General features: G+C 42.4%; 1 protein-coding gene across 1 annotated transcript in view; it reads left to right on the top strand.

Moving 5' to 3' along the window:
* The window catches only part of STAB2 (stabilin 2), a 75,036-nt gene that overhangs the window by 24,462 nt on the left and 37,983 nt on the right, over positions 1–12,591 (top strand). Inside the window, exons 18-26 of the mRNA XM_030263182.4 lie at positions 301–450; positions 5,611–5,697; positions 6,219–6,330; positions 7,530–7,710; positions 8,689–8,782; positions 8,960–9,118; positions 9,506–9,601; positions 10,332–10,427; positions 11,401–11,448. Of these exons, the coding sequence (XP_030119042.4) occupies positions 301–450; positions 5,611–5,697; positions 6,219–6,330; positions 7,530–7,710; positions 8,689–8,782; positions 8,960–9,118; positions 9,506–9,601; positions 10,332–10,427; positions 11,401–11,448 (1,023 nt within the window). The remainder of the gene's footprint in view (positions 1–300; positions 451–5,610; positions 5,698–6,218; positions 6,331–7,529; positions 7,711–8,688; positions 8,783–8,959; positions 9,119–9,505; positions 9,602–10,331; positions 10,428–11,400; positions 11,449–12,591) is intronic.

Here is a 12,591-nt window from a genome sequence, read left to right as displayed (position 1 = left end):
TGCTTAAACCCACTGAAATCAGTGCCTGAAGTCATCAGTAGTCTTCTTGTTTTGGCCAGTCTGTTATTCACCAGTTCCACAGGCTGACAGGGCAAATTCATAGAAAAACTTTAGACACCTCTGTTGAAAACCAGTATTCAAGAAAATACACAGTATATGTATGTTTCAAGCATAATAAAAATTAGATCGCAAATTCAGAAGAAGTATGAGTAGAAGTAATTTTAAACATTTAAAATTAAATCACTAGAAATTGATGAGCTAAAACCACTTCATTATTAATAACAATTTATTGTTTCATAGGGACAAATCTTGGTGAGTGGAGAAAAAATGGAAGAAACAGATATTGTTGCAAAAAACGGTCGCATTTATATCCTAGAGGGCGTTCTCATCCCACCCACAATTGTTCCAATCCTCCCACATTGGTGTGACGAGACAAGCCAGGTCACAAAGGTAAGAGAATCACAGTGAATCTCCAACTCTTCCATACAAGGCATCTCAGCCTCCACTTTACTAACTTTCTCTGATATAATCAATTTGAAAGAAGTATTTTTGGAAATAAATAAATCAATGGCCACCAGCCTAGCAGTACTCAAAACAGGGAACTCATATACACATCCTATACCATTTTAAAAAATCTACTTAGTGCCTTAACCCTCTGAAATACCCTTTGTCTCTCCAGTCCAACTCTTTCCTCCAGTTCCTGAATCCCATCTGTGTATACAAGTACATGGGAATTTACAAGCATAATGTTCTCAGGGAAAACTACTCCCTGTTTCTCAGGGAAACTACTCCAGGTCAATATTTTGATTTCTACTAAATATGCAGGGAAAAGAAAAAGCAAGTTAAAGTATTAACATAATAATTTTATATATAATTATATATATATATAATTATAAATTACATATTTAACTATATTTTGTTATTTTCAGAAGCCACAATTTCCCCTAGCTCTGCTTTCCTCCAGGAACAAAACTGTTCCTATTTAAAAGGGTGGATTCTGACAAACCTTGCTCACTTAGGTAACACAGTACAGGCCTTTACTTGGTAACATTCAGATGCTATTTCTGGTAAGAGGGCTGAATGTCAGCCCAGACTTTTCCCTTGGAGTAAGCTCCAATGAGCTGCCTCTGGACCATGTTCAAGCCCATTTCTGGGCCAGTAACAGTTCCGGTACAAAAGGAAAACATTTAATGTCTAAGCTTACAGCAGTCCAGAACCCAGCCTGCAAAGAGGTTCCCAGCAGAGCTGGACAGCATCAAAATGTAATGAAGAAAACACTGGCAGTGAAGATCTGGCAGTAACTATAAAGTGCTGTATGTGCAATATAATCATAAACCAGGCAGAACTCCAAGCATCAACCTCTGATGCAAAAAGCAATCCACACACAGAACACTCCAGTAATATGAATTCCTTACCAAAAACCTACCTAAAAGTTATGTCCAACATCAATCTATCCTAAAGTAACAGACAAAAAATTTAAAGACAGAACAAGCGCTGTTTGTCACAGAAATTATTCCCCAAATTTAAGTTAGGAACTTCTGTCAGCCTTGAAAGCTTCATGCATAGTTTAAAATATAGTCATATATTCTAAGATTTAAGCAGAGCACTACTAACCAGGAAAACACAAAGGAGGAATGGCTTTTGCAGTTTTTACTCTGCACCAAGCATTCCCATCACTCTCAGGAAAACCTAATAAAAACCTAATAAACACTGTTTGTATTTAAAGAGATAAAAGACACAAACCTCGTAGGAACTGGTACATCCACACATTTACAAGAACTTCACATCCCTAAAGATGAAACCTTTGGGCTAATGCATACGTATCCATGTAACTGTACCCAAATGCTGAAAGCTGCACCTGAGCCTAACTGAAGGACAGCAGAGCTTATTCTTAATGTCACAAAGAGCACAGCAGGGACAACAGGTCCCCTGTACTGCCTGATGTGTGGACCACAGCCAGTTTTTATGATCTCTGACAAGTGGTGCTCAGAGCATTGAGGGTGCAGCTGACCCCAGCTCCGTGCTCCACCTTCCCCCAGAGATCATCACCCCAGTGGCAGATTTGATGGGAATAGATCTCTGTGCTCCAATGACTTCAGTGGGAAGGCAGTGAATCAATCTACCACTGAGAACAGGCAGAGCTGACCTTGCCTGGAGGGCACTTTCCTCTGTCCTCTGCTGGGGCATGGCAGAAGAGAGAGACCAGACTCCCACCCGCAGGAAGAGGAGGGTACAGATGGCTGGGACCATTCCAGGGGGAGAAAGGGACTGAATAGATGACACCAAGTGGCTCTGAGCATCAAGGAGAACAACATCAACAGAGGGAAACATTGCCCACAACAATCAGCCAGATTTTTAGGTTCTAAAGTGGTAAAGGTGCACTTACAGGTATTTTCAGAAACACAAAGGCAAGACCCTATGTCAGCTTCAGACATGGCTATGCAGTTTGTAAAAGAGCTTTTATAATATTGAAATGCATTTGCCAAAATATGTATATCTGACCCACAGACCTTTAAAGCATAGTAGTGGTATTGGTACCTCAGCTCTTTGCTACACAAATGCTTTTGTAACTCTGGTGCTTTATTCCTTTAAGTCCTGTACAACAAGAGGGACTACTAAATCCAAACCAGTACCTGATTCTTTCCCCACAGCTCCAGTGATAAATCTGTGGGAGCTGTGGCATAATTCAGGTTTATAGTCTCCTGTTCAATGGCTACAAAACAGAGTCACATGACATGATGGATGCTGGGTCTAGGGCTTATGCTAACTTGATTGAAAAACAGGACGTTGATAGTCACAAGGGCAATAGCTTTGACAAACTCCATATCCACACTCTGAAAAGTTCAGCCTCTCTGAAGTTATTGCATGAAGATCTTCTAGAGAATTCACCTTTAAAACTGCCAGTGGAGTTTATATCTCCGCAGTAATGTAATTGCCAGCCTCTGTCACCACCACATGGTGATAAATTAGCTAGTCAGGAAAAGCAACCAAAGGTGAAGACAAAAAAATATCTATGTACCACTGGATCATAATGGAGTACAGAATCTACCATGTGGAAGCAAATAATATTTTTCTCTTTGCCACCTATACACAAGACAAATTTCTGTTCACAGTATTTGCATTGTAGACTCAACTAATCTGTGTTTTTCCAGGAAAAAAAAAATATTCTCATAGAAGTTAAATGTGAAGACTTCACTAGACTCTCAGACAACATTAGTTAACTCATACTGATTTGAGTCAAGGACACCAGTGCATTCATGTCCTTGTTTTCGTCTGTTGAGGAAGCTTCATGTTCATTAAAAGAAGGGAGTGAGGGAAGGGAAAATGGGGAAAGAAAGGAGAAGTTGGAAATGAATGACAATTCTTCAAAAATCAGAGCCAGCAGATATAGCCCTGGTGCTGCCCTTTGGTTCTAGATTCATGCTGTAACACTTAGAAGTCAAAAAACAGAGATAGTTAAAATGTACAGGGTACACCACCCATAAGTATGCATCTCAGCAGTGGGTATAACACCTTTTCAAACCCCTAACCCTATTGTTTCCATCTAGGATGTGTGTGCAGGTTATTTACAGCATACACTGGCTCCCTGACCCCAGCATGTGCAGCCCATCCTAAGTGACATTTCCCAACACTCACCTGTTGTCCAAAAGGCATGGGGGAAGGCATGCCCATAGTTTGGTTATTGCTCTGCCAATATAGAGAGCAAAAGAACCACATATGAATACAGGAGACTGCATAAAAATACAAATATTGATGGTACTTTCATCTCTTTTTGGCAATGACTGAATCATCTGATAATTTCACCATTATTTTGTTTGCTGTTGCAAAATTCCCTGTATACTTCATAGAAGCTCTTACTTGTTTCTCAGGTGAAGCAAGTCCTATTTCAGCAGAGGAGAGATAAGAGGGATGAGAATCTCTATGACAATGCTTTGAGAGTTAATAAACTGAATACATTTAAAATAGACCTCACATCTGTTAAAAGTTTCCTTTTGATTAAGCAACCTCCCTGAAGTAACAGTCTGCAGACACAGGTTCAGGAAGGATTGAAGATCTCCCATCTGCTTTGCATCTGAGAGATGCAAATTTAGCTGCATATTTCTCCACATACAAAATTTAAGTCTAGCTACCATGGGACTGTTATTCCCCATTTTATAAAAATCCACTGATAGTAGTCCTGTAAATCAGTAGTCAGAAACAATGAAAAGAAAGTTCATATAATGAAAAACACATAATTTAATAAAATTTTAAATGCAATACCAGCAACGTGCTTTCTGTTCTCTAAATAAATTATGTTGTGATATTAAGACTCTATCACAGAACTCTACGTAGCTTAGAAATACTAATGCTTCCCTCTTGTGCATGTTCCAGCCTTTCTCAAAACAGAGGTGCGTTACTGAATGCCCAACCTTTCAAAAATTTTGCTCTGCTAGAGCCTGCAATATAACAGGAAAGCTATAGCATTACAACTCCTTAAGGTGAAATGTATGTAAAAGTTTTCCAAAATATTGTCTTATACATGGTGAACTTTCCTTTTGGAGTTGAGAGATGTTTGGACATGTCCATGTAGTTTCCATGCACTTCAACACCAGGCTGAGAGGAGCTAGTGTAGATGAATATGGGGAAAATCCAGATTAGCTGTCCTATGTTAGTGACAACAGCATGCTCATACTCTGCCAAGCAGGAGTTTTCACATAAGACTCCAAGCTCAGGTGTATTCATTTTCCCATACAGCTTCACCCATGAAAAACAGGACAACTGATCCTCTCCTGGTCCCTGTCCCAGGACTTCCCATGATATTGTATAACAGTGAGTGGGGAACACTCACAAGAACCACACCCTGACTACTACTTGGGAAGTCCAGGTCTTGCAGAAGTTATTAGCCTCTATGAGATCCTTACACTCTTCTAGGGGTCCTAAATAGGCTTCTGCACTTCATGAGCACCACTTAGTGACTGGCAGCTAGGTCTAAAAACCATAAGCTTTGTAAGCCTTTTGCTAATTCCTAATTCTCTTGAATCACACATGCAAATCAGTCTTTTCTAATACACTTTCTCTTTTTAAACAAATGGATCAAGAAGCCATTGCACAAGTAAAACAACATACAACTGAAAGAGCCATTCAGAACTGCATGGTGGCTAAATCCCACCCTGGGGAGGGGAAGGAGGAAGATAAAAGCAGCATATCTGGCTGTCACAGCATCTCTCTGGGGTGAAGCATCCTGAGGTTCCTGATCTCAGATTCCAAGGAAACTGCCCACATCCTAATTCCACTGCACTCCCACTGGCAAATATGAGACTGCACACAATATGAGCAGATACCCACTGGAACGCTCATAAGTGGGGGCAGGATGGGGATTTCTAACACTGAGTCTGATAAGAACAAGGGCAATAACTGGTGGTCTGTGCATCCCCTTACTGAACTGTCAACACCCCTCCTGGTTTATAACAAGGCCATGGCAGAGCTGGTTCTGGTTCAACACGAGGCTTTTCAGAGACAGTTACCCATGCAGGCATTTCCCAGAAAGCCAAAACATAACAAAGATTTGATCTTTATGCACTGCCTCTGCCCTCAAGCACTGAAAAAGATGGTATTTTCTTTATTTTGCAGGAACAAAAGTGTTGCAAAGGTTTCTTTGGCCCTAACTGCAGACCGTGTCCGGGAGGTTTCTCCAAACCCTGCTCAGGGAATGGGCAGGTAAGAAAAGCATCCAGCAGCACCCTGCATTCTGAGGGCGAAGGATGAGCTGTGTCCCAAAAGCCCCTGGAGCATTTCTGCACAACAGGAATGCTGAGCTTCACAAGGAGTGCCCACTTCATCTGTGTCCAGTGATGGCTGTGAATTTCAGGTTCAGCTATAGGTAGAAGGGAAAGGGAATCTGTCATCTCTCAGATGTCCAAATTTCAGATTTCTAGGGTTCCAACACACAGCACGCAGGCAAGGCTGAGTGGCCCATTCTCATGCTTTTAATTTGCACAGCACAGTGTAATGACCCAGCTCACTATTCTCACATAAAAACTGCAAAGAAAGGTAGAATATATAGCAGCAAAGAAAAAGCATAAAGAAAGTTTTTCTTTGAAACACTTGTCTCAGCAAAGCTGAAGTTCTTCCTGAGAGTCTATCTGAATCACAAAATGTGGGCAGGCATGTAGTCTCTTTTCTAGGGTAAAGGCTTGTTTGAATTCGTACATAGCAATCACCTCCCTTCCATATCACAGTGTATGGATGGCCTGGATGGAAATGGCACTTGTGTTTGCTCTGAGGCATTTCAAGGCTTGAGCTGCCAGCTCTGCTCAGACCCTGGCAAATATGGACCTCAGTGTGACAAAGGTAAGTGCAGCTCTACAGCCTCAGGACAAGAGTGTGGGCTATTTCTTTTGGACCCTAGTGGTGTCAGGCAGGAGTTAACTGCTTGCTAAACAGTCCCTGTGGAAGATGAGCAAGATGTTCCTAGGGAATTCTCATCTCCTACTTCGAAGGGACACATCATAAGGCCAGGGTCAGTGTAAATACTCTAAATGACTTTTTGCAGGGGTATAGCTTGTTTTATACTAATTCATTGTTCTTTTGTCTGTCTGCCTCACACAAGTAATTGAAAAGAAAATCTTTACAATTCTGTTCTCATCTGGTATTGCTCATGACAGAACATATGTTACCTAAGAACAACTAGATCTATAAACAGGTTGTGTTTAGGCCACTTAGCTACCCTTACTGAATAATTTCTGATCTATTTTATAGCTTGCAGTTCTGCATTGACAGATTTAATCCTACCAAGCCAAACCACAATACATTTGAGAGTCTACAGCATATACACCATCAAGCATACACACATTCCTCATCTACAATACTATTTTAAATCTTTTTTGTTATGAAACAGCCTGCCATTCATGAAGCAAAGCTCCCTTGTAGGCTCAGAGGTACATGGACAAAAGCTGAGACACAAATTCCGTAAGGAACTGTGGTAGTGCCTAAACTCCGGTCCCACCAAAGTAAGAAGTGTTTGCTTGACTAGTCACTGACACTTCTTTGGAATGCACAAATCTTTCCTGCTGTGTCCCTTGGGCACATTTCTGTGCCTCCAGCAGCAGTAATGCACCCAGTCCTAGCAATGTGCTGGTGGGTCTGTGCTGATGCTCTGTGTACCCAGCACTGTGCAACCTGGAGGATCTGTGGGCTCAGTGATTAAAGGCTTACCCTGTCACTGAAAGCGCAGCAAAAGTCATGCAGTGAATAACTTTAATAGTTTAGGACATAGAATTTTGCTCCTACTTCTCTGAAGCACTTTGAAATTCATTGATAAGAGCAGTGTAAAAATACAACAGGTTTTAAGTAGTTACCTGTAAAAAACACCTGAAAAGACATGGTTATGATTAACAAATAAGTCCCCCATCAAAGTGACATTGAAAACTACACAAGTTTAGATTCTTGGGAAAAAAAAATATAGGAAGAGCTGATCCATAAGAAATGCTATGTAAGTATAAATGCATTTTTCTACTGTGGAATTGCACATTGTAGTTTATCTCTGGTAGAGTGCCTCTGCATTTATGGGAAGTGTGATAACCGAATAGACAGCGATGGGACCTGTCTGCCTGGATCCTGCAGAGCTGGATACACAGGGAGCCTCTGTGAGCAGCAGATTGTTCCCTGTGAGGCCTCCCTGCAGCTCTGCCATGCAGACGCAGACTGTCAGCTCAGCGATGGCACAGTGAGGTAAGTCAGTAGCCTGCCTCCAATTAACATTCACTGTGCTGCAGCTCTTTCCTCTTTGCCTGACCAAAAGAGTCCCTGGCAGCAGTGCACAGGAGCAGCCACTGCAGCCCTGCTATGCAGCAAACAAGCATAACCATGCACCACATCAGCCTTGAGATCCAAGATAATAATTAAGAGTTCTCAATACCCTGTAGCTTATATATTTAACACTGATAGTTGCATACAGATCTGATTAAAAGCCTCCGTTCCTACCAACGTCTACAGAGGCTTTTAGGAAGCTCTTATTTCCAACCACACCTTAGTGATTTAGGAGTTTAAGCCTCGCTAAAAAAGAATTAAATTCTCAACAATTTGAGGATGGATATCTCACTCTGGTCAGCTCAGGTAAGTTTTGCACACCACAGCACCACAGACTTCAGCACAGGTGTCCCAGTCCTGCCAGGACTGGCCACAAAACTCTGTTACTGCTTCAGCTGCCTGCACTTGACTCAAGCTCACCTTCACGTGCAGCAAGTTTGCCTCTTGCCGCAGTGTATCCATAATGAGTCACGACAAGCACAATGGGGATGCTGCAGAACCTGAGGGCTTAATTCCCTCCAATATAGGTTAATCCTGGGGAGGGACCCAGGGAAACAGGAGGGCTCATTGTCTTGCACACATTTCAGAGAGAGAGCATAGCCAGCCAGCCCATAAATATTTTAGAGCTGTTAGCAGACCTTTGCAATGATAGCATCAACTCAGAATTAAATTCACTCCCTGTCTCATATGCAGAGAATGGATCCCTGATTTGACTCAATTAACCCAGTCAACATTTTGGAAAAAAACCCATAATGTACACACTTGAGCTATTTGCATCACGAATCCAAGGTTACCAATTTCAAGCTGCCTATAAATAGCATGTTGCAGTGGAAAACAATCACTTTACTTTAGAGCTGTCCTGTCACGTGTAACACCTCCTTCCTCCTCTTGTCTCTGTAGCTGTGTTTGCAAACCTGGCTATGAGGGAGATGGCTTGAGCTGCAGCAAAGTTGATCCTTGTGCTGTTTTAAATCCTGGTGGCTGCAATATCAATGTAAGTACGTGGTTTTCCCACAGAAAGGCAAGAAAAGAGGAAGGTTTGGCAAGAAACTTATGCACGAGAGTCACAGTCTCTTTCCCCAGATACCACTCCAGAGCCCTGACAAGCCTTATGGCTAAAGGCAGATGTCCCCTAAGAGTACTGAGTGGCTGCCTCTGCCTCTTCCCCTAGGCTGAGTGTGTTCAGACAGGCCCAGGGGAGCACAGGTGTGTTTGCCAGGCAGGATGGACGGGCGATGGAAGGGACTGCTCAGCCATCAACAACTGCCTGCTGCCCAGCACGGCACGCTGCCACGAGAATGCCACCTGCATATACATCGGGCCAGCTCAGGTCGGTCCTCACATTCAATGTCACCTTCATTTTTTTGCTCTGCCAGAGCTTGGCCTTCCTACTCTGTTTTCTTCCCCAAATCCTCCTCTCCCTCACAGCCATGATGTTATTTCCACATGGTGCTCTCTTATCCAAAAGAGTCTCCTTAAATTCCAGTCCCACTGTTCCCTCCTTTCTATGTGGTGGTGCTCTGGCAGCAAACATGTTTTTAGAAAGTACATTAGTAGATGTCAGGTATGAATGTCTTCTGCAGATATTAGTATCATTCCACTGAAGTCAATGCCAAGCTACAGAAACACACAGACACAGACACTAATTCACTGTGTCTAGAATATGTACACTATTTTAATCATTTTAATGAATTGCCGTGTTTTATTGAAACAACAGAATGACTGTAAGTGTAAGGATGGATTTCAGGGGAATGGAATTGAATGCACACCCATAAACTCGTGCCTGGAACAAAATGGAAAATGCCATCATCTGGTGAGTAATTAATCATTCCTTGAACAAAGTGTTCAGATATATATCACACCTCACCTCCTGCGCACACCATAGAATTTATTTGCCATTTCAAGCCTGCAATTTCCTTTTGAGAAAGCACTTTCCAAGCAGTTCTACAAGCACCAAAAACTGTGCGAACCACCTCAGTATGATACATGAGCTGAGGATAGACTGCAAGGGCTGTTCCCAAATCTGCCAGTACAGAAGAATTATCTCAAGCCTGGAATAAACAAATGCTGTTTTTCTACCAGCAATTACAGCTTGGATCCACTATCCTGTTGGGATATTTACCCAAGTCAAGCATCTCTACCCAGGCATCTATAAGCTTTATCACAGCTCGCTGTGCCCTGTAGTTCCATCCTCAGGTGGGGCACAGAGCTGAGGTGAGGAGCACTGGGGAGCAGAGGATGGGTCTGCCATAGACAGGTGAAAGAATTGGGCCTCAGATGGATAGGGAGGAAACAAGAAAAGGTGGAGCAAGTGTTTGGATTCCTATAGACTTAGTGCATGGTAGGTAGTGGAGGGAGTTAGTCCCTGGGCTGATAGAGCATGTCCTACAGGAAGGTGAGAACACCCATGGAAGATGGTAAAAAGCTCCTTTGTAAGCTTATGCTTATATATAAACAGGTCCTAGTTAAGAGGTTTCACAGGCCATCCATGCTGGAGTGGTCTCCTGAGAATTTGACAAATTCTCTCTCTTTCTGGTTTAAAGGCAACTTGTCAGTTTGTGTCTTCTCGTGGCTGGGAGTGTGTGTGCCCAGAGGGCTACGAGGGGGACGGCAGGACATGCTACGGAAATGCTGCAGATGTAAGTACTGGCATAACTTCCTCTGGGCACAGAACCTGTGTAACCAGAGAGAATAGCAGAGCTTTTACAAACAGCCAGAAAAATATGATGCCCACCAGTGATCTCTGAAAAGAATGTTCCAGTGGGAACGCTTGCCTGATTCATAAATAAATTTTTGTGCTTAAAAGCATGGCTTGGAAAGGGGCCTAAGGGAGCAAAGCATATTTCTGGCTTCAAACAAATTGAAAATTTGAAATTGAAAACAAATTGGAAAATGCCAATCCCAGAATCCAGACCTACAGAAGTGCTGAGCACTCACCTCCCAGCTGGGAGCACCAAGCAGTCAACTCTTCTGAAGTTCTGCCCTGCAGTCTATCTCAGTGGAAATGATCAATTTATGATGTTGAAACAAACTGTGCTGACCCACAGGCAGATAAGAAAAAGCAAGTCTATTGGTGAAATAAATATGCATTTAACAGCACAGGAAAAAATAACAGTGTCCTCAGTCTCAGCTCATGGCAATAATCTTACATGGCCCTCAGCACTATCTGCCACCCCTGCTTATTCCATCATCTATCTCTGTTCTAAGTACTGTGGCAGAATAAGGGCTGAGTGACATGTAAGATGCTGTACAAATATCAGCTAAAACAACATATATTTCAATCAATTTTACATGGAGTTAAGAGAAGAATTAAGTTTAAAATCACAGGAAATTAATGCTTAACCTGGTGTCAGTACAAAATACGTACCAAGGTCGGGTACACACCTAAGCAATCCATGGCCTGATTTTCAAGAATTGGTAATTCACCTTTCCCATTACCAGAAAGTATAAGTATTTTAAAAGAACATTAATGGAATCCATTTTCACACACACCAAAAGCCTCCTCCTCCTCCATGTCACATCAGCCAGGCCAGACTTGGTGGGTTGCACCACATAGCACTTTGGTACAGCTAATTATAGCTTACAAATTCATTGGTCTCTCTTTCTCATCAGGAGCTATCCACTCTGTCAGAAGCAGCTGCTTTTAACCAATGGGTTAATGTAAGTACATTTTGTGGTTAATTTCTGTATTATGCTCAAGTTTGCATAAATACATGAGCCTTGTAGAGTTTAGAAATGGGAGCCTCATAGCAATATTTCCATCAGAGAGAGGAAGCTGAAAATCTGGAGAGACATCAGGGTGCCTTTCCCACCTGTTGTGTGGGGGTTGACCATCTGGTTCCCTATTTCCACCTGAAAACCAACTTCTGAACCTAAATTCAGTGAGTACAAGCAGTACTAGTTCCAAGTACTAGCTAGTTCCAAGCCTGCTGCTCTCTGAGGCAGGAGCTACATAAGCCATGACTAGTTTTGCATGAAAGCACTCTGCAGCCCAGATGAGCAGCAGCAGGGTGTGAGCAGAGACTGAACATGACCCAGCTGTCTCCTTTCAACTTCTCTCATTCAATAAAATGACAAGTGGGAAGGGAAGACAATGCCCTACACCCCCATTTTCACAAGCCCCATGGCAGGAAAACGCAAGTGTATGGCTGGACAGTGTGCTGCTGCCACAGCAAGAGAGCAGGAAAAAACTCAGTCTGTGTAGGCCTGGCTGAGGAGCAGGAAATAGAATCATAGAATGGTTTGAGTAGAAAAGAACCTTTAAAGTCTATTTAGTCCAGTCTCCCTGCCTTAAGCAGGGACATCTTCAACTAGGTCAGGCTGCTCAGAGTCCTGCCCAGCCTGATCCTGAATGTCTCCAGGGATGGGTCATCCACCACTCACCTCAGCAATCTCTTCCAGTGTTTCATCACCCTTATTGTAAAAAAAAAAAAAAAAAATCTTACCTATATCAAACCTAAATCCACACTTTTTCAGCTTAGAACCATTGTCCCTTATTCTTTTGCAAAAGGTCCCGCTAAAAAGTCTGCCCCAACTTTCCTATAACCTCCCTGTATCTACTGAAAGGCCACAAAAGGTCTCCCTGGAGTCTTCTTTTCTCCAAGCTGAACAACCTCAATGAGGGAAGAGATCAATTTGTTTGGCTCCAGATTATGGAAGAAATACCAGAGTAGGTTACAAACCCCAAAGTTCTGGATACACTGGTTGTCAAAATCTACTTTCTATTTTCACATACTATCATTTATTATTGGAACACCAGTAACACTAAGGCCCTACCCCATTGTGATTGGAACTGTATGAATA

Source organism: Taeniopygia guttata, chromosome 1A (assembly GCF_048771995.1).
Source record: "Taeniopygia guttata chromosome 1A, bTaeGut7.mat, whole genome shotgun sequence".
NCBI classification, from domain to species: Eukaryota; Metazoa; Chordata; class Aves; order Passeriformes; family Estrildidae; genus Taeniopygia; species Taeniopygia guttata.
Note: the sequence above shows the minus strand (reverse complement) of the source record. Positions and strands in the feature narration are given on the sequence as shown.